The 18,503-nt window shown below is 42.3% G+C and overlaps 1 protein-coding gene across 3 annotated transcripts in view; it reads left to right on the top strand.

Annotated features, from left to right (window-relative positions):
* MYOM1 (myomesin 1) overlaps positions 1–17,528 on the top strand; it is a 194,274-nt gene extending 176,746 nt beyond the window's left edge. For all 3 annotated transcript variants that reach the window (XM_063923544.1, XM_063923547.1, XM_063923545.1), the window contains 6 exons: positions 3,717–3,822; positions 4,678–4,841; positions 5,856–5,892; positions 7,201–7,223; positions 8,011–8,066; positions 15,825–17,528. In XM_063923544.1, coding sequence (XP_063779614.1) covers positions 3,717–3,822; positions 4,678–4,841; positions 5,856–5,892; positions 7,201–7,223; positions 8,011–8,066; positions 15,825–16,106 — 668 coding nt within the window. In that variant the 3' untranslated portion in view covers positions 16,107–17,528. The remainder of the gene's footprint in view (positions 1–3,716; positions 3,823–4,677; positions 4,842–5,855; positions 5,893–7,200; positions 7,224–8,010; positions 8,067–15,824) is intronic.
* Positions 17,529–18,503: the final 975 nt, after the last annotated feature.

Raw genomic sequence — 18,503 nt, forward strand, 5'->3', positions numbered from 1 at the left:
GTATTTAAAAAAATTTAACTTTAAAAACTGTGTTTTTTTGTTAATGATTTTCATCTGTTGCCATCTTGAGATGGTGATAAAAGGACAGCTATTTAATCCGTACAATACAACCACTATACTTGATAACTAGTTTTTTCCTTGCTGAGGCATGGTAACGCTATAGTCGGCAAATGTAGCCACTGGCAGGGGTAACAGAGACCAATAGCAGTGTAGTCGCAAGTTCAGGGAGGGGAAATTCAGAAAGCAAATATTTGACACTCTGATCTCCAGCAGAGAAAAGTTCACATATCCAAACAGTTGCTATCTATGTAGCTTTATGAACTCATTTAGTGTTTTGTTTCTCAAATCCGGCCCTCATGCACCCACAACAGTTTATATTTTGAAGAGTTCTGTCTGTAAAACCAGTAGGATATTTACTGACTCAGCCAAGTAGTCACACTAGTCCAACTTTCATCTAACCATCCAACTAGTTGGTTGGAATGCAATCCTGGTAACATATGGGAACAAATGACAATCAGCCATTTGCTCCCAAATGCCGGAAACAGATCAGAATGGTTGTTCACACAAGTTGGTTAAATCTGCTTTGTCTGTTTTTCAGGGTTTGGAAGTAAATGGTTGATTGTCATTTGCTCCCATACGTTACCAGGTTTTCATTTCAACCAACTAGTTGGATAGTTGGATGAAAATTAGTTTAGTGTATGGCCAGCTTACGGCTGGGTACATACTATGCAATATATCGTTCGTACAGCCAATGACTGTCTGTTGGCTCATGTGTACACCCAATATGTCTGAACAATGCTGTTCATAGACAGATCACGTGGGCTGTGAAGATATATCGTTACATCTGCCTGGGTGTGAGGGCTAGTGACCCACGTGCTGACTGCAGGAACCACCGACAATGATGTCCCTACTGGTTCCTGTGGCCAGGCATGACAGGCGTCAGATTGCTAAGTTTGAATACACATATTGTTTGTTCAGAGCACTTACCAAATCTTTGGATCGGGGGGCCTGCCGATCCATTGTTCAGGTGTGTACCCAGCATACGTCACCTGTGTATGATTACTGTGTATGATTAAAGAATTCCTGAAAACATGACCTTACAATGCATTGGTATTTTTAAGTTTAATTCAAGAGTACAATGTTCAGAGACGTCACCGGGTCTGGTGACACCTGGCGTATGGGTGCCCAAAAAGGGAGTGTGGCCTAACATAAAGGGAGAACGGCCTCACAGGTAATCACAATTGCATCACTCCAGTTTGTGCCCAGCATCCACGGAGATGCTGGTCTGCCCCCGGAGACTAGTGCCTATACTGACAGCTCCTCCTCTGTGACAAGAGCCGACTACTGCACGAGAATGTCACACTGCAGCACCCGGCTCCTGTCCCTGTGGAGGAGACCTTATTTTGGTCACACCCAGGTGCAGCCTGCATCCCCCATAGTGATGCCACTACAATTATTACAAATAAAAATATATAAAAGTGATAACCTTTTTAAAAAGGAAACATGTCAAGAAGATTCAATTAGAACGCAATCCAACAGATAGGTCTTTCCCACTTCCTAATCTCAAGAGCAAAAGAATGACCCCGTGGGGTGTGACTCTGTCTGTAGTGCACATGTGCAGCGCAGCTATTGGTCAGTGCATGAGCACAGGCTAGCCAGCTACCCAAGAAAGGATCTGGGGATCCATTGCGTATAGATTATACATGCTAGTGTGATGATCCGGTAAGTATTCGGTTTGGTTGTGTGGCTATGTATTTAAGTGTTGATAAAGTTACCTTTTGATGGTCGCTCAGATTCTTCCACTCCTGAATCTTCACAGAGAGTTGAGAGTGATGGCTTCCATAGAATAAAACTGTAACCTTTATATTACGGTCAAACTAAGCATCAATTTATTAGAATCCAAGTTGCGGAGAATGGGTAGGTTAAGGGTTTGTTCATAGAAACAATTACAATACAATACAACAATTGCAAATGTTAACAGTTTGCTTCACAAGAGAACCAATAAATGCGTTTATTGTACTGCTCCGTGTTGTGTCGGCTCCTTCTTCACCTGAGCGAATACCCAAAGCTAGATTAGTGAAATATATCGGTTATATGTGACCACAAATGGGAGCATAAATAACACTTCATGAATCTATAGGATACAGCGGTCTTACTTTTAAAATATACTACAGATTGGTAAGAATGAAGCACTATTGGCTTCTGGAGCTGACCCCTAGTCTGTCTATAAAAGACAATACAGTTCAATTGGAGACTGTTCGAACTACTGGTGCGGTTCAAGTGGTTTACTGTAAGAACTGAGTACAGTTACACTCCGTATATGGGCTGGCGCCCTGCGTAAGTTGCAATAGTGCAGTTATAGGCTGCTGATAGGTCGTTTCCCTGGAAAGGTTGCGATCCCTATTTAAGTTGATACTCATTAGTACTATAGTTCCTTACTCTGGGTTCACTGTAGTAGTACAAAGAATTGATATTCCAAATTGACTAGAAGCAGGTGTAACAAATACAGGTATTAGGCACTCCACTGTAAAGGCTATTTGTAATCCTCTCACTGCAGGTTTATCCTCACTTGCTAATTCCAGCGGGACAGATTCATTATCCAAGAAATTAGGACCCTGTATGCTGACCAACTGAATAATTGCTGGTATAGTTGGGCTTGAACTATCACTGAGATGGTAGCGCTTGTCAGGGATGCAATATGCCGTAGGCTGACAGTGCGTAATAATCTCTCTAGCACCTCTACTGACTGCAACTGCTCCCACTGTTGTATAAGATGGATCTGTCGTATACTTTTGTGTGCGATAATATCTGCTCTAAATAGTCTATTTATAATAAGTGCACTTATTACTACAGCTGTGTGTAAGGGTCTCTGGCTGGAGAAACAGTATTTCTGGGATGAAGTATAGTGTCACTTGCATTCACTATACCTGTCAGTTTTCCTTAGCTGCTGTCGGATCCCAGCAGTCCTTTTACAGTCAGTAGCTCCGCCTCACAGGCCGCCCCTCTCAGTCTCTCAATGCCTGGGTTGTAGTGCCGGCTCCGCCCGTCGCTGTCAATCACAAGTAGGCTGCTCCCCGGCCCCTCCTAGCAGGCACTGGCATCACCTCTAAATCATTAATTACAGCCTCGGCTGTGCGGCCAGTTCCAACTCCTCTCCATGAGGGGGATATTCTATTAATTATATTTCCCTCTGTGAGGGATCCATAGTTACATTTCCCTCCGTGAGGGATCCACAGTTACACAGAGACCACTTTAGCATTTAACTTTTTATAGAACATTCAATAGATGAACTTATGAACTTCTTTTCAATATATTAGGGTGTTACACTAGCTCCACCTTCATCTTGATAAATTGCTCCAAATCCATTGACAAAAAGGGAACTGTGGTCTTCCGGGTATCTTGGAAGAGATGCAGGTGCTGTGGAGATCATTGATCCCATAGAGGAAAAATAGCAAGCCTGTGTATAGAGACATGTTCACATAAAGCAGTACAGATGTGGGTGAGAAAAAAAGATGTCATTATCCCATGTGTGTTTGCTATTCCTCTGCATGTGCTCTAGACTACGTTACATGTTGGACTTTATTCAGCCCATTCTTGCTTAGGATTGTCCATCCCATCAGCCCTGTCACTCCCAGTTGTAATGATATGTTTCTTACACAATAGGTGATACAGTTAGTATATTAAATATATAAATCACTTTATTTTTCTTTTTTCAGCTGAGTCGGCCACTCCAGTCAAAATTCAGAGTAACGAGGAAGGCATAAGGCTGTACTCATTTGTCAATTATTATGTAGAAGATCTCAAAGTGAGCTGGGGTCACAAGTAAGTCAATGTATTTAGCAATTAGATATCTTACTTAATTACATCTTTGTGGAAGAGGCCACTTTGCACATGCATACAGGACCAGAATAAAAATGAGACTACAGTACAAACCTATGGGTGGTCTTCAGTTTGCCGGCTGTCGGGATCCCGGTGCACAGTATACTTGCACCGGAATCCCGACAGCCGGCATACCGACACTGTTTCTCACTCCTTGGAGGGAGAATAGATAGCGTGGCGTGCGTAGCGCACCACCATGCCCACAGCGTGCGAGCACAGCGAGCCTGCAAGGGGCTCATTTGCGCTCACCCAGCTGCCGCTATGCCAGCGGTTGGGATTCCGGAGCCGGTATGCTGGCCGCCAAACCTAGGCCTGCACATAAAAATATGCCCATCGTTAAGATGTTTCATATATGCATTGAATGCAGCCATTGTCATAGTTTTCTGTTCCACTTAAGGGCAATAACATTATATAAAAGGCTACTTACTATGAAATTTAAAAATGTATACAGTAAAATAGTGAGCTTATTATTATTATTATTATGATTAATGATGCTTGAAGTGCCACAGTACTCAGCAGCTCCAGACAGTGAGGAAGAGGGCTGGTGTAGAGATTGCAGAGCAGCAAGAAAGGAACATTAGTCTTGTTGTGGATTTAGGGCATGATGAAGAGAATGCCAGCTATAGAGAGGTTGCAATAAATGATTTGTGAATCAATGTACATGGTTTATGTTGTATATCTACTGACAGCCGCACTCATCACAAAGTAGTACTGGGGTTGTTTCATGGTCCCAGCCCCACAAAGTTTGTGTGTGTCCATTTTAAATAAGATTTCATTTGTGGGCGTGTTGTTTTCTAGTGACAGCAAGATGAAGTACACAGATAGAGTTAAGAGTGGTGTCACTGGGGAAATGCTTTGGCTACAGATAAATGAACCAACACCAAATGACAAAGGCAAATATGTACTGGAAATGTTTGATGGTAAAACTACTCATACAAAGGACGTCGATTTGTCTGGACAAGGTAAGGAATATGTGATACACATTCTGTATGTACAGTACAGCCCATTTTATATAAGTCATCATATTTTTCATTTATTCATCACTGGCTGTTCAACCCGTTCTTCCAATGGGAGTTTCTGATTTTCACGGGTTGTATCAATGGGAGTTTCTGATTTTCACGGGTTGTAATTATAAATGAGTGTTAAAAATTTGGTAAATCTATAGAGATGTAAATCTGAGATGTCTTATTGTAAGTAAATATTAATCCATGGTTCTTGGCCTTACCTGATTAGCACCCATAGCAGATACGGTAGAAAGTGACCGAACCATTTTTGTAGTTAATGAAATTCTGGACACTGGAGGTGCAATCCAAATTTTGATCCGATTGTCCGTTCGGGCGTTATCGTTCACGCAACGCTAGCCACGCATCGGTTATCACGTCATTATGTCAACCCCCTTTTCATCCCCTTAGGGGAGGTTTATTAAAATTCTAATTATGTGGTTTTCCTATTTCCCACCTGAAGAATACCTATGTCACATTTCAGCCTCCTAACATATCGTGAAGTAAGAGAATTAGTGATGAATCAGACAGTCAGTGATTGAGTGAGGGCTTTCGCATATATATATATATATATATATATATATAAAATCATTTTATCAATAGCTGAAATATTTAAAAATTAGTTATTTGTTTGGAATGCTGCCGAGAAGTTTATTATTTACATTGCAACATTTGGAGGGCACCCTCTTTTTGGCTATACCATTGTTTTCTAAGAATAATCGACATTGGAATATATCTATCTAGATAATATTCCCAGTATTGCAGGGCTTTTTTTTCCTCTCTCTTCCCATCTCTCTCCCCCATCTTCCACTCATCTCCCTCGTCCTGCCAACTCTTTCCCCTTATTCCTCCCATCTCTTTCAGCCCCTCTTCCTCCCATCTTTTTCCTCCCGCCTTCCATCTCCCCTCTTTGTCATATTTATTTATGTGTTTGTATCAATTGTTATTATATAATTATGATTATTTATTTCACAGCTTACGATGAAGCCTATGCTGAATTCCAAAGATTAAAGTAAGTTTTTAAGGGCAATTAACTTTTATGATATAAAGAGACAATGCTCATATTTTTATAACATGAAATAACTTTACCAAAACTACTAGCTGAGATTTTAGAAACACCAAAAATATATATGTAAAAATTGCCATAAATTTAAATATGTAATTGCTTAAAATATATCCTTGTTTACTAGAACAGTGCAAGCACTCCCTATTGTGAGCAAAGATGCTATGAGTTATTATCTGTCACGTAATTCATTATACAAAAGCTGTAAGCTTCTGCTTTTTACAGAATGGTAGATTTCTTTCCCAAATGTCATTATTTAGCAATCTGTTTTTCTTGTTTGGTTGAAAAGTACAAAGGTGCTTGTGTCCTGCACAGAGGTGAATGCTTGTATCTAACACAACCAGTTTACTGTTCCTACCATAAAGATAAAATACTGTGCTCTTCAAACATCTAACTCAAAAAGCATTATTTCAAGGAACGTCCGGTGCTTTACCAGGAGTTGTCTTCTTGTTATCAACATTAGAAAATATTCATGGCTGAAAGGTGACTTTCGCTGCAATATATATATTTGTGTTGGAGGTATAATACAGATCTTATGTTATAACAGTGCACTGCAGTCACATGTCCATAAGTAATTACACCATGCTGTGCATATATTTCTTAAGGTGCATACACACTTAGCGATACAGTAAACTATATCTCTAATTTTTCCGCTCCTGAGCGATATAGTTTACTATATCGCCCAGTGTGTATGCAGCTGATGATGAGCACTGTGTGGCCCCACGGGTCGTTAACAAGTCTCGGTGTCGGCTGTACATGCAGCTCAATTTGGATTCATTGTCCAAAGCGATAAATAAATAGCGATATCGCACAGTGTGTAGGCCCTCCGTCGGGCGGAACTGGCCCGGGAGGGGGAAAAAGTTGGCAATGTCACTCACCGAGCACATCGCCTAGTGTTCACCCATCTTTAAACCCAAATTATTCAGATATATATTTTGCAGTCCACCATAGACAGGTTTGTGGCTGAGCCAGGTTTAATTTATGCATACGCATACCTAGAGATTGTGTATAGATGATAGATGAAATGTAAAATTACAAAGGGATCCACTTATCGCAAGTTCATACCTTCTTCTTTCGATGTTGGTGTTTGGGATAACTTGGAGAGATCCCTGCTAATGGGGGTCCGATTAGGAAAAAGAGGTCCATTTGGGTTACCACCAATTTCTGTGTTCATACACAGAAATTGTGTCATACTGTATTCACCAAGATATTATGGCAGAAAGTTTTAATCTTTGTTTGTTTTCACTCCATTAACAGGCAAGCTGCAATAGCAGAAAAGAGTGAGTTACACCTTTTACATATTATAGATTTATCTGTGTACGTGTATTGTGAATTAAGCAGTACTTATAGCATTACCATTTATAGTGGCATTTTTGTTCAGAATTTTAAATGGGGCATGAGCCGAATAACCAGTAAGAAGCCACAATGTCCATGACTGGCATATTAATGTAACTTTACCTATAGCGCCATAGTGGGCAGCCAGGTCAGAGACGCAGGGGTGTAGCACAACCAAATGGGTAGCTTGGGGGTGTGATGGCACCATCGTTGCCCCACCTCCCATGGACAAAGCTGTGATTACCAGCATGCGCCCACTTCACTATGGCAGAGGGCAGCCGAGTATGGCTGGTGGGTGGCCTCCAGAAGAATTGACCACTGTTTTGGGCATAGGTGACATAATAAATGTCAATCATCTGCCTGATCTAGGAGGGATATATTTTGTGAGGTTGCAACTTTCATGCTTTTTCTTGAATGCAAGTTTTGAATGACTGAAAGCCATTTTGTATCAAAGCCTGCCTTCCATTTTAGGATTAGTTACCACAGATGCTAACTAATTAGTTGCTCCAAAGATGGAAATTGACTAGTTATTCCACAGATTGTAAGTGATTAGTTACTCCACAGATGCTAATTGATTAGTTATTCCACAGATTTGAAGTGATTAGTTAATATGCAATTACACCATTTCTTATTATGGGCATGTATTTGTCTTGTATGAGTGGCCAGATATGGAAAACATCTGCTGTGCTTGTTATCATTTCTTATATTTTATTCATTTTTTTCTTATTTTAGATCGTGCCAGAGTGATAGGCGGTTTGCCTGATGTTGTAACCATACAGGAAGGAAAGGTAAAGTACATGAATGATGTAAATCTTGGTAGAATGTGTGAAGAAAGCTATTGTTTTATCTGGTAAATCAGCTCTGAATATGTGTACAATCTACTTACTGTATCTCACATCTAAAAATGGGAGAATACAGAAGCAGAGGGCTGCCGGCTGCCAATGTAGCCCTCACTAGTGCTATATTAATATACTCAACTCAGCTAATATTATTTATTGCCTCCAAAGTTTTCTGCATTGTAATAGTACAGGAACAGGAACAAATTCTTATCAAATAATCTTTTAGAGCTTTTGGTATAAGACACCTATAGAACTGACTGTTGCCAATACCTAATGGCAAGAATATATAACTAATATCAGCAATGTTTTGTTATGGCTTATTATTTCAGTTTAATGCAATTGAACAGTAAGTCAATGTTGGAAAAAGTAAATAATGTAAATTATATTAAGCTGTAGTGATTAGGAAAACCCAATCAGGAGGAGTAATGCTCAGTCCTCACAGCAATATACAAGGTAGGCACACTCCATAGGTAGAAGTTCTCATCTCTGAGCATGGGTCCAGAGATGCAGGCCTGTCCTCTTAGGAGGTCCTGAGTTGCCCTTCTGAGAATAAGTGCTTGCAGTTCTCTGAGCTATGAAGTCCTGTATGGCCTTTCAGTTACAGAACAGGTCTTGCACTGCCATGTATGTGTTATGATTCCAGCACTCTGGTCAGAGGAGATCTTATGGCAAGGACCGGAGCACTGGAACGGAATGCTTGGGAAGGGAGCAGGACAGGAAAATAGCCCCTGGCGCCCTAACTCTGTTGTCTCACCCGTGTTGTCAGAAATCCCCTGCGAGACTATGGTTTCTTGAGCCCTTGGCAGCCACGTTTGAAGGGCGGATTATGTCTGCCCAACTTCGATGCCCCCCGGTCTTAATGAGAGACAAAGGGAAACCCGAGACAGGGTGATAACAAGAGGCCCTCTAACTAAACAACCAGGCCAGGGGCTAAGCAAACTCAAAACTATAATATGTGCGGAGAAACCACCAGGGAAAAGGACAACCAAAATATCCACTTGTCCAATTCTCCTACCCGGCACCGCCGAGTACCAAAGAGGACTTGTGGAAGCGGAACCCTCCGCAAATGCTCCAAACACAAAATATAAAAGGTAAAGCGGCTGAGCCGCAACACACGGCAGAGCCGCAACTCACGAACACCACTGGATTTAAAACGGTGATCAGTCAGGACTCCAGGGAACCAAACGACCTCTTGGGATGAGATGACAACTCCCGAATACCGGACTTCTGAGGACTGGAATGACCGGATACAGCAGGACTGGAAACAGACTCTCAGCAAACAAAGGCAGCATGCAGGAAGCTATTACCGGCGTCTGTGAGAAGCCCTGGGAGTGTATTTAACAAGGAGTCCTCCAATCAGCTGCTAAAGGCTGATTAGAATAAATGCCGTGCAGCTGCCTTGCTGCACGGCCAGAGAGCAGGTGAATATCTTAATTTCCTAAAGCCTAGCAATGGGGAACGCGGTCCGCCAGTGGCGTCCCCGTTGCTAGGGTCCGTGCGGCTCAGCGCGCCCGGCGTCTAGCGTTGCTAGGGAGCCGGCGGCTGTATGTGCACGGCGTCTCTAGTTGCTAGGCGCCGGGCCGCGCAGACCATCAAGCGGACCCCGGCGCCTAACAGTACCCCCCCTTGAGGAGGGGTCAAGGAACCCCTAAAGCCAGGTTTCTGAGGAAATTCCCGAAAAAATGCCCTCTTGAGCCTCGGGGCATGAAGATCCTTATCCAGGACCCAAGACCTTTCCTCCGGACCATAGCCTTTACAGTGAACCAGAAAATACAGCCGACCCTGGGACAATTTGGAATCGAGAACCTTCTCTACCAAGAACTCCTGTTGTCCCTGTACATCCACTGGAGATCTACCCTGAGAGATCTTCCGAGGAAATCTACTGGAAGAAACGTATTGTTTCAACAGGGAACAATGAAACGTATTTCCAATCCTGAGAGATCTTGGTAAACGTAACCGAAAGGCAACTGGGTTGACTCTTTTAATAATAAGAAATGGCCCAATAAATTTGGGTCCCAGTCTAGCCGAGGATTGTCGAAGCCTAATGTTGCGAGTCGACAACCACACCCTATATCCCACCTTAAAAGTGCAAGGACGTCGGAGCCTGTCAGAAAATTTCTTCTCTCGAAAGGCCGCTTTTCTGAGAGCAAGGTGCACCTTTTTCCAAATGGCTCTGAGATGGGAGGTTAAGGTAAGCGAGGAGACTGAGGAATGATGAAAAAAAGAATTAGCTCTGGGGTGAAAACCAAAAACTGAAAAGAATGGAGACTCTTTAGTGGAGGAATGACAAGAATTATTGTAAGCAAATTCAGCCAACGGAAGAAACTCGGACCAATCATTCTGGAGTTTGGCTGAATACAAGCGCAAATATTGTTTCAATGATTGGTTAACTCGTTCGGTTTGCCCGTTGGATTGTGGGTGGTAACCGGATGTTAACGACAATTTCATCTTCAATGAGGCACAAAAACATTTCCAGAATTGTGCGATGAATTGTGGACCCCGATCAGAAACAATATCAGTAGGTAACCCATGAAGCCTGAATACATGGCGGAGAAACAAAACTGTCAACCCTTGGGCAGAAGGCAATCGGGGAAGAGCAATAAAATGAGCCATTTTACTAAAACGGTCCACTACCACCCATATGACTCGGAATCCGGCAGAAAGGGGAAGGTCAACCACAAAATCCATGGAAATATGAGACCACGGCCTGAGAGGAACATTTAAGGGCATAAGTTGCCCGATGGGCAAGGAACGGGGAACCTTATGCTGTGCACAAACCTGACATGAATAAACAAATTCCTTGACGTTTTTAGAAAGACCAGGCCACCATACTGAGCGAGAGACTAACTCCAATGTCTTAGAGACTCCTGGATGCCCTGAAACTTTGTTATCATGGAATTCCGTTAAAACAGTAGCTCTCAAAAACTCAGGGACGTAAAGACGACCAGCAGGAGTAATTCTAGGAGCTTGGTGTTGAAGCTGTTTTAACTGGGTAAATAAATCTTGTGTGAGGCCCGCCCAGATGACCGAAGATGGAAGTATGGGGGTAACAGGATTGTTATTGTGAACCGGAAGAAAGCTACGTGACAGGGCATCAGCCTTAGTATTCTTGGAACCAGGCCTGAAAGTGATTGTAAATTTGAAACGCGTAAAAAATAATGCCCAACGTGCCTGCCGGGCATTAAGCCGCTTAGCCGATTCAATGTATTGCAGGTTCTTATGGTCAGTCAATACCGAAATAGTATGTTTTGCTCCCTCCAGCCAATGCCTCCACTCCTCGAAAGCCCACTTTACCGCCAGTAACTCCCGATTACCAACGTCATAGTTGGATTCAGCGGAGGAGAATTTCCTGGACATAAAGGCACAAGGATGTAACTCCAGAGACTCCGGATCCTTTTGAGAAAGGATAGCCCCTACTCCAACCTCCGAGGCATCAACCTCCACCACAAAGGGCAATTCCGGATTAGGATGTCTGAGGACTGGAGCCGAGACAAAGGCTTGTTTCAAGGCCCGGAAGGACAACTCAGCTTCACGCGACCAGTTGGTAGGATCCGCTCCTTTCTTTGTCAGAGCTACAATGGGAGCAACCAGGTCAGAAAAAGAATGAATGAACCTCCTATAATAATTCGCAAACCCTAAAAAGCGCTGAATTGCTTTTAAATTGGTGGGTTGCGCCCAACTAAGGATGGCCTGGAGTTTCTTTGGTTCCATGGAAAATCCCTGAGGGGAAATTATGTACCCTAAAAAAGATACTTCCGTGACATGAAACTCACACTTCTCCAGCTTGGCATATAAATGATTCTCACGTAACTTTTGAAGAACCAGACGCACCTGGGTAACATGTTGTTACATTGATTCAGAAAAAATCAGGATGTCGTCTAAGTAAACGACCACGAATTTCCCTAGGAAGTCACGGAGCACATCGTTAATGAGGTCTTGAAAAACTGCCGGAGCATTGGACAGGCCGAACGGCATCACCAGGCATTCGTAGTGACCCGACTGAGTACTGAAGGCCGTTTTCCACTCATCTCCAGATTTAATTCGGATGAGGTTGTACGCTCCTCTAAGGTCAATTTTAGAAAAAATCACAGCAGAACGTAACTGATCAAAGAGTACAGAAATCAACGGCAAAGGATAGGTGTTTTTAACTGAGATCTTATTCAGGGCTCTAAAATCAATGCAAGGTCTAAGCGAGCCATCCTTTTTCTCCACAAAGAAGAAGCCTGCACTTAAAGGAGATTTTGATGGTCTAATAAATCCTTTCTCAAGGCTCTCCTTTACATAATCATTCATAGCCGCAGTTTCTGGCCCGGATAATGCATATAATCTTCCCTTTGGCAATGCGGCACCAGGAATTAACTCAATAGCACAATCATAAGGCCGATGGGGAGGCAGAATGTCCGCATTGCCTTTGGAGAAAACATCAGCAAACTCCTGGTATTCCACCGGAATGAGTTCTGGAAAGATAGCTGCTACTCTGACTGGAAACGTGATACATTCCTTATCACAAAAAGTACCCCAATGTGAAATCTCCCCCGACCGCCAATCAATGGTGGGATTATGAAAGGCCAGCCAAGGGTGACCCAGAACAACTGGAACTGCTGGGCAATGTGTAAGAAAGAACTCCATTTTCTCGGAATGTAGAGCTCCTACTGTAAGTAGTACAGGGGGTGTACGGAGAGAAATAATCCCATTAGACAGCGGACTCCCATCTAAGCCATGCATGGTGACACACCTACCCAAAGGTAACTGAGGAATGCCTAAGGCCTTAGCCCAAGTTAAATCCATAAAGTTTCCTGCAGCTCCACTGTCAACAAAAGCCGACACCGAAGAACTGAGGCTGCCAAAGGAAACTTTAACTGGGACTAAAAGGGAGTTATTCGAGGAGATAAGCTGCAGACCTAGGTGAACCCCCTCACAATTCACCTGGTCAAAGCGTTTCCCAACTTGTTCGGACAATTACGAGCAAAATGTCCCTTACCCCCACAGTACAGACAAAGACCAGAATTTTGCCTTCTGGCTCTTTTTTCAGGAGACAGCCGGGAGAGACCCATCTGCATGGGCTCCTCTACGTCTTCAGGAGTGGAATATAAACACGGACTTGACCTTACAGGTGCTCCTTTTTCAGCCCTCCGCTCTCTGAGACGACGATCAATCTTAATAGAAAGCTCCATGAGTTTATCGAGAGTCTCAGGAGCGGGGTACTGAAGGAGACTGTCTTTTATAGACTCTGATAAGCCGAGGCGAAACTGACTGCGCAGGGCTGGGTCATTCCAGCCACAGTCGTTCGACCAACGGCGAAACTCCGTACAATAAACCTCCGCAGGATTTCTACCCTGTCTGAGAGCGCGCAACAGACTTTCAGCGGACGCCTCTCTATCAGGGTCATCATACAAGAGCCCTAAAGACTCAAAAAAAGCGTCAACTGACAACAATGCCGGATCCTCTGCTCTTAAACCAAATGCCCAGGTCTGAGGATCCCCCTGGAGCAAAGAAATAATAACCCGACCCGCTGAGATTCAGTACCCGAGGAAGTCGGTTTTAAACGAAAATAAAGTTTACAGGATTCTTTAAAATTAAAAAACTCTTTTCTATCACCAGAAAAACGGTCAAGCAAATGCATCTTTGGTTCAGGCACTACCCTTGGGGAAGCTCGCAAAAGATCTTCCTGCGACTTCACCCGAAGAGAAAGATCCTGAACCATCTGAGTAAGTTCTTGAATCTGGCTGACTAAGAGCTGACCAGGATTTGGCCCTAAACCTGTTGGATTCATGAGGCCGATAAACTCTCACAAAACTGAATGAGAAAAAATTAAACCCCGTTTAATTTTAAGTTTTGGTATGGCCGGTAATAATGTTATGATTCCAGCACTCTGGTCAGAGGAGATCTTATGGCAAGGACCGGAGCACTGGAACGGAATGCTGGGGAAGGGAGCAGGACAGGAAAATAGCCCCTGGCGCCCTAACTCTGTTGTCTCACCCGTGTTGTCAGAAATCCCCTGCGAGACTATGGTTTCTTGAGCCCTTGGCAGCCGCGTTTGAAGGGCGGATTATGTCTGCCCAACTTCGATGCCCCCCGGTCTTAATGAGAGACAAAGGGAAACCCGAGACAGGGTGATAACAAGAGGCCCTCTAACTAAACAACCAGGCCAGGGGCTAAGCAAACTCAAAACTATAATATGTGCGGAGAAACCGCCAGGGAAAAGGACAACCAAAATATCCACTTGTCCAATTCTCCTACCCGGCACCGCCGAGTACCAAAGAGGACTTGTGGAAGCGGAACCCTCCGCAAATGCTCCAAACACAAAATATAAAAGTTAAAGCGGCTGAGCCGCAACACACGGCAGAGCCGCAACTCACGAACACCACTGGATATAAAACGGTGATCAGTCAGGACTCCAGGGAACCAAACGACCTCTTGGGATGAGATGACAACTCCCGAATACCGGACTTCTGAGGACTGCAATGACCGGATACAGCAGGACTGGAAACAGACTCTCAGCAAACAAAGGCAGCATGCAGGAAGCTATTACCGGCGTCTGTGAGAAGCCCTGGAAGTGTATTTAACAAGGAGTCCTCCAATCAGCTGCTAAAGGCTGATTAGAATAAATGCCGTGCAGCTGCCTTGCTGCACGGCCAGAGAGCAGGTGAATATCTTAATTTCCTAAAGCCTAGCAACGGGGAACGCGGTCCGCCAGTGGCGTCCCCGTTGCTAGGGTCCGTGCGGCTCAGCACGCCCGGCGTCTAGCGTTGCTAGGGAGCCGGCGGCTGTACGTGCACGGCGTCTCTAGTTGCTAGGCACCGGGCCGCGCAGACCATCAAGCGGACCCCGGCGCCTAACAGTATGCACTAATCTCTACACATGCTTAGAAGAGCAGACCAGAAAACCTGTATACAGATGAAAAGGCATTGTCACAGCCCCTAATCGCCATGTTCCTGCTGAATTTCCAACAATGTCTAAAAAGGAGATACAAATGTAATATTCATGTGCAGTTGAGAGTGTTTAGCTACAGAATCTCTAATACAGGTTGAGTATCCCTTATCCAAAATGCTTGAGACCAGAAGTATTTTGGATATTGGATTTTTCCATATTATGGAATAATTGCATACCATAATGAGATATCATGGCGATGGAAACAAGTCTAAGCACATAATTTATGTTTTAGATACACCTTATACACACAGCCTGAAGGTCATTTTAGCCAATATTTTTAGTAACTTTGTGCATTAAACAAAGTGTGTGTACTTTCACACAAGTCATTTATGTTTCATATACACCTTATACACACAGCCTGTAGGTCATTTAATACAGTATTTTTAATAACTTTGTGTATTAAACAAAGTTTGTTTACATTGTGCCATCAGAAAAAAAAGATTTCACTATCTCAGTCTCACTCAAAAAAATCTGTATTTCGGTATATTCCGTATTTCGGAATATTTGGATATGGGATACTCAACCTGTATAACATATTTGTGTACAATCTGGACTTATCTTTAGGTGTCACTATACCTCAAATAGGACATTACTGCATTAGACATCAGTTCAGTATAGATGTATGTATGACTCTAATTAGAATGCAGTGTATAAGGGCCTCTTGCATATTGTGATTACTACACGTATATAGTATATATCAGCTGCTCACTGTATAAAAGTGTAAGGACACATTGTATCTTACTATGATCTCCCATCTCTTTCTTTACTTTGTAGGCACTTAACCTCACATGCAGTATCTGGGGAGAGCCAGTACCAGAGGTCACCTGGCTAAAGAATGAAAGAGAATTGATAGCAGATGCACACTGCATCCTTAAGTTTGAGTCTGGGAAGTATGCCAGCTTCACCATTACTGCCGTCGCGACTACCGACTCTGGCAAATATTGCATCCGGGCAAAGAACAAATATGGCACTGAGACTAATGATTTTACTGTAAGTGTGTTTAATCCAGAGGGTGGAGAAACAGAGGAGGAGGCTCAGCCTGACACTAAGAAATAATAACTATACTAATAAAACTGAGAATTTACGGAGGGTAGTATGATGTTAAGTGCTATTATAATGTGAAAGAGCCACTGTTTCTAAATCCCGGCCTCAGGTTTCTCAGCAGTCCAAGTTTACATGCTGTCCTCCCATAACACTCTTTTACGTACTTCCATGATTTTGAAGTGTGCTTCCCTGCTCCTGAGAGAACATCTTGAAAGCAAAAACTTTGTGGAAGACATTAGACCTGGTTTGAGAAACAGTGGCATATGCGACTGACTCCACTCCTTTAACCTACCTCACTTCTAGTTTGAAATTTAATTGGAGCAGCTTAAGGTGTTCCTATTGGCTACATACTGGTGGCAGCCATTTTGTGAAATTATCGAAGGTCAACATCAGTACCCTAAACCCTAGTGACGTCAATGGGTCCTAGTGATTTCATAGGAATGGTTATTGCTTAAGCACACAAATAGCTGCCTCCACTGTGTATGTAGGTGATAGATAAGAGCTTAAATACACTGTGACTCAAAAGCTATAGGCATCTAATGTAACTTTATTATAAATTATTGCATAATTTAAAATAGTCACATGCATCTAAGAATACTTGTGTCTAACTTGCTTTATGTTATTTTTGTTACACAGCAGGAAAAGACCTACAGAGATAATGTACTAATGAAAAAGATAAATAATAATAATAATAATAATAATATTTGTTCTGTATTTAGATTAGACTTGTGTGCCCTACCATATCTATTGTTCTAGTTCAGATACATACCAAACAGTTTGGCAGTGTTAATTAAGTTAAAACATAACACTATTTTCTAACAATATTCAGTTACATGTTTTGTTTTCCTTAGAGCCACATATGTACATACATGTTCAATTTTATTTATAAATGATATGGTTCAATCAGAACATGAACACTTCTTGTAGCAGAACAATTAGATTACAGTATATACCTATTTTAACAAATACTACACTCGATTGTTCGGTTATTCTATATTGAAGTTTAGAAAAGAAATAACTATGAACCACAGTTTGACTATTGAAAACTTTTACTATAAAAGTGATAGTTTGTGCAGCGGGTGTTGAATTACAGCGATCGGCAAGCTAGAGCCTGACTGCACGTAATATGAACTATAGGAAGATGAGGTGGGTGAAAGAACTGGAGTGAGGTTAAGGCTAAAACATATGCTTCCAGATGACACTGCATAACTGGAGAACACTTTGAAAGGTTATGTTGAAGAAGACTAATTAAATAGTACTCTAGAATTACTCAGCTGTGTAAAATCATACTGTACTGTAATACCACCATTGTGCTGTATTGTATGTCTTACATTAGTGTTCTTTTTGTTAATTGTAGGGTAATTCAATCACTTCTGTATGTGTCTGCCCACTATTCACTAATAAACAGAGCACATATTTTCATCTCTACCTCCACCCTTGTTTCACTGTGTGTCCTTCTTTTGATCACAACATCTCACCCTTCACAACATGGTTTAACAGCTCTCAGATCTACCTATGTAGTTTACCCATTTAATTTCACTAAAATCATAACGTAATTCACAAGTTATTTCTACCTACAAATATTACTGTCCCTGTAAACAAGGCAAGAGCCACAGAGGATTGAAAGTCCAATCTGTTTGTAGAAATACAATAATATTCATTCACAAGTCACTATTTCCAATTCTAACATTAAAAGCCATTTTAACATTTAACCAATTAAAGGCTCTTAAATGACCACTGAACCTACAATACAAGTTGGCTTATGAATAAGAGCTACTAAATAGAGTCACACATGTTATATGTAGGTTCCAGGAGCTTGCCATAATTGCAAATATTGAGGAAACAGTTGTGATTGTAGGATTGTAAGATAATTTTTAATTCATGCAGACCAGACTTCCAATCTGTAAATCTGCCTGTACAGACATATTGTGTCACATGGCCTTGGCGCTAATAAATTGGCCACACAAATAGTTGACCAAAGTGTATAGGTTTGTGCACTAAGGACAATAGTACTGGATATTCAGACACTGACTGCATAGTCAGGAACATTTCTGTTCTCAACCAACTGATTAGTCTTTCTGAGCATGCAGCTATTTGGTGCCAGCCTGGAATAAAATTACCACAATGGCCATCCAATTTGAAGATTTTAAGATCCTAACTCATAGATCTTCTTCTGGCCAGTTTGGTCACATGTCAAACCACATTGAACATTTCTCATCTAAATTGCTTAAGAGCCCATTGCAGTTGTCATTGGATGAACACATGGCACCATGGCCAGCCAGTAACTATGCAGTGACTAATTACATAGATCAATAAAGTACCGTATATTCCATTATTTTAAAAGGGTGTGGTATAGAAGAGCTACAGTGTCTAGATAGACAATCAATAGGTAGACTCCATATGGTCTAC

This window comes from Pseudophryne corroboree, chromosome 5, assembly GCF_028390025.1.
Source record: "Pseudophryne corroboree isolate aPseCor3 chromosome 5, aPseCor3.hap2, whole genome shotgun sequence".
In the NCBI taxonomy this organism is placed as follows: domain Eukaryota; kingdom Metazoa; phylum Chordata; class Amphibia; order Anura; family Myobatrachidae; genus Pseudophryne; species Pseudophryne corroboree.